This window comes from Zerene cesonia, chromosome 13 (assembly GCF_012273895.1).
Source record: "Zerene cesonia ecotype Mississippi chromosome 13, Zerene_cesonia_1.1, whole genome shotgun sequence".
NCBI lineage: Eukaryota > Metazoa > Arthropoda > Insecta > Lepidoptera > Pieridae > Zerene > Zerene cesonia.
In genome coordinates this window covers 6,544,769-6,548,226 of record NC_052114.1, presented here as the reverse complement: position 1 = coordinate 6,548,226, position 3,458 = coordinate 6,544,769, and the positions used below count along the sequence as shown (strand labels likewise).

General features: G+C 32.5%; 1 protein-coding gene across 7 annotated transcripts in view; it reads right to left on the bottom strand.

Moving 5' to 3' along the window:
- Window positions 1-3,458, bottom strand: part of LOC119831091 — an 86,928-nt gene continuing 83,470 nt past the window's right edge. For 3 of the 7 annotated variants that reach the window (XM_038354344.1, XM_038354342.1, XM_038354345.1), the window contains 2 exons: window positions 2,559-2,735; window positions 1-1,944 (listed from right to left, as the gene is read on the bottom strand). In XM_038354344.1, the coding sequence (XP_038210272.1) occupies window positions 2,592-2,735 (144 nt within the window). In that variant the 3' untranslated portion in view covers window positions 1-1,944; window positions 2,559-2,591. The remainder of the gene's footprint in view (window positions 1,945-2,558; window positions 2,736-3,458) is intronic. The other 4 variants (XM_038354339.1, XM_038354341.1, XM_038354343.1 and 1 more) reach the window with 3 other exon arrangements.

Genomic DNA, 3,458 nt, shown 5'->3' with positions numbered 1-3,458 from the left:
CATATACATACATATATTTTTAGGACGCGTTTTTACCACAGAAAAGTGTAAAACAGTAATATAAAGCAAATTATAACAAATATACCTACCTAAATTAGAATTACACGATATACTATTTTGCATAATAAGGTTATTTATTAGGTAAACCTATGTATAATACCTATTCCTTACAACATACGTGGGCTCACGGATTTATAATAACAATTTTGATAATTTATATAACAATATTCGCATTATTTAAAACTTTAAGGGGACGGCTTAAACGTGTAAAAGTAATATTATGAAACGATAAAGAGGTAAAAGGTCAATTTCCCTGAGAGTTCCTTGAAAAGGGTTTAAATGCATTGCGTTTTGCAAACCAAGGATGGTAGATAACCATCAAAAAGCACCGCGGTTTTCAAGCATTTATATTTAAATATAATTTCATAATATATATAAAAAGTAATGGATATAAAACTTAGTATTATTAACCGATTATAATATGATTTGAAGTATTCAAATTCGTCTATATTTAAGGCATGGATATAATTATAATATTTTTATCACTATTAATATATTTCACATATAGATCTTTTTCTGATAAGGTATATTGTACAAATTTTAAAATACTTTAGGATAAACATAATGTTTTATAGTAATTTTCGTAAAAAAAAAACGTTTAATTTTTTTTGTCATCGACTAACTCGTGATTCGCGCCAAATTTTGCGCTTTTATTTCTACTTTTACAGTGAATAATATACGTATTTTTAAAGTTTTATATCCGAAAATGTCAAGTATCTATGTATCTATAACTATAAATTATTATTTTTTGTTTTCTCTAAAATTTAATAATATAATCTACTTTGATAATTTCACATTTAGTTATAATCTATACTGATTTTACCTACAATAGTAATGTGATGTTGCGGTGATAGTACTATGGGCAATGGGGTGTATTTACCTAAATATTATCTAACAATTATCATAGTCATCCTGAGATAATAGATTTCTTACTTTTACGTAAAATTTACTGAAATGAATGCATTGTGGTTGAATCATTTTTGATGGTTACTGAATTCTATACTATATTATGATTATGATAAAATCAATACTTTTTTACTGTTATAGGCCCATAAACGTATTAAAAACGTGGTAAGAAAACTCACGTCACATTTTTAGAGCCTACTGAAAGTGATGAATATAGCAAAACAATTTAGGTACATTTTTGTAAAACTAAAATTAATTCTTATCGTTATATAATACGACAGCTAAAATTACAAATCAATAAAACGTTAGAACAGTTTTTGTATATAAAATATACACGTACAAGACAAATTGATATGTTATATATTAATTAGCACGTTTCAATTTCATTAATACCTCTGTATAAAGACATCGTAGTAAGTAAATTTATAATTAGGTAATAAATTCTTTTAAAAGTAAATTCTAAGCTTGGAAGGACTGATTTTCAAAATCATAGGCCGTGCAACAGAAACATATAATCAAAATTTACACACAGGCAATAATAATTCATCAGGAGCACATGACACAGCCAAAATAAATGCGCTAATAAAATGAACAAAAAAAGAAAACAAAGTTTATGTATATTAAGACGAAAAAAAAACTGGAAGATTAAAGGTAAAATTGGCGGGCGATATGCAGCGGGCGTTCGTCCGAAGTGGGTCGTCTGTCATAGCCAATATCTTGTGGCACACAGGGGATCATTTGTAGCGGCCTGGATGATGAAGAGGCCCCACATCGCCTGCAAGTGGACCGGCGTACGCCGAGCGGTCGTTTCCACCACCAAACCCCTTCTAGGGAGGCCTCGTATCTCGCTTTGTTTGACCGCGATTCGTGTTCCGAGTATGGCCAGGGAGAGTCGCTGTCGCAAGGGGTGACTGGGGCGCTGTGGGATGGTTGCGGGCCTAAGTGGGTACGAGGTTCGTTTGAGAGGGAGCTGCGTCGCTGTGAATGTTATGTTATTTGGTTAAAACATTTCTGGAATTAACTACAATATAGGGTCAATCAGGGTAATTGGTCACCAGGTGTGATTGGAAAAATATCCTAATAATTTGTTTCTGAAATTACAAATCTTTAAAAAAATATATCTAATAAATTTCCATAGACATGTTGTATAAAAAAATCATTGGAAGAAGTAAAATGTTTTAACACAGTTATAAGTTTATTGAGAATTGTTTTCACATACCCTGTTACGTTACTTGATTGGCTATATACTAAAAATATATTTAATTTTCTTCAACTGAACAAGCTATATATGGCTTTGTTGTTTGAACGCGCGGTACTACTGATTCGAATTGGATTCTTTCTAGAATATGATTTAGGATTTGAGACTACCGTAGTCCAGTTATGGATTACGGTAGTCATGGAAATTTATGTATTTTATATTAGTGTTAATGTATTTGCAATTATTTTGTTTTCTTTTTTTAGAATGGCATAGAAATGAGAATACTTTATTTAAGGAGCAGTCCGCTTAAAACAAAACTGAACAAACGAGCATACTTTTTTAAAATAAAAAGATGATTCTAGAACATAGACTATTTGAAGAATTAGCGACTTACTCGGAAAGCATTGAAGTTCGGCAGTTTAAAGCGTCACACTTCCTGCAGAAACTTCACCGGGCACACGCCCTGGCGGTTATCACCGGAGCGGATCATCACCATTCCATCAACTTCATCACCGACTTGGATCACGATCTGATCACGCAGCAGCATCAACCCGTTGTCTCCATCAGATACCTGAAATGAATAGGAGTGTGGTTTCTTTTAAGATTATTAATTTGTTATGTCAATCTTACGCCACAAAGTTATCTTCTACTGCGAATAGATAAATTAAACTAGATATTGATTTGCCCACTTTCCAATAACCCAGTGTTTGAAATTCAACCATTTACTACTTTTTTATGTCATCGTCGGCAATCGAGCTGGTTGGTCGCCTGATGGAAAGTGCTACCACCGTTTGATACACCGCATGAACGTTTGAAGAGGCGTAAGATCGATTACTTACCCTTACGCCTCTTCAAATGAATTGCCGACTTTAAATTGGAAAGGGATCGTCATCATCATCATCATCATCATCAATCATCAATTCATCCTCATAAGTACAAATATAGGTACACTTGAAGCAAGTCAACCTTAGTTATATTAATTATATATACAAAGTACACATAATTATTCATTAATATTAAGAAAGGATTAAATAAAGGAAATAAAGGAAAGAACTGAGATGGGCCAGGAGAAATTGAAAATTCTGCTATAAGACAACGCCCAACTGCGTATTGCGCAAAGGAACTAAATAAATTCTATAATGTTAGGCTCAATGGATAATATCAAGGACAGCGTTATCGGAAACATTTTGGCACTTTTTGGCTCAGGAAATTACTAAACCTCGTCACAGACGTCCACGGTCCAGTTAATAATTTCATATTATTGTAAACATGTCATAAACTGATATGAATGTAA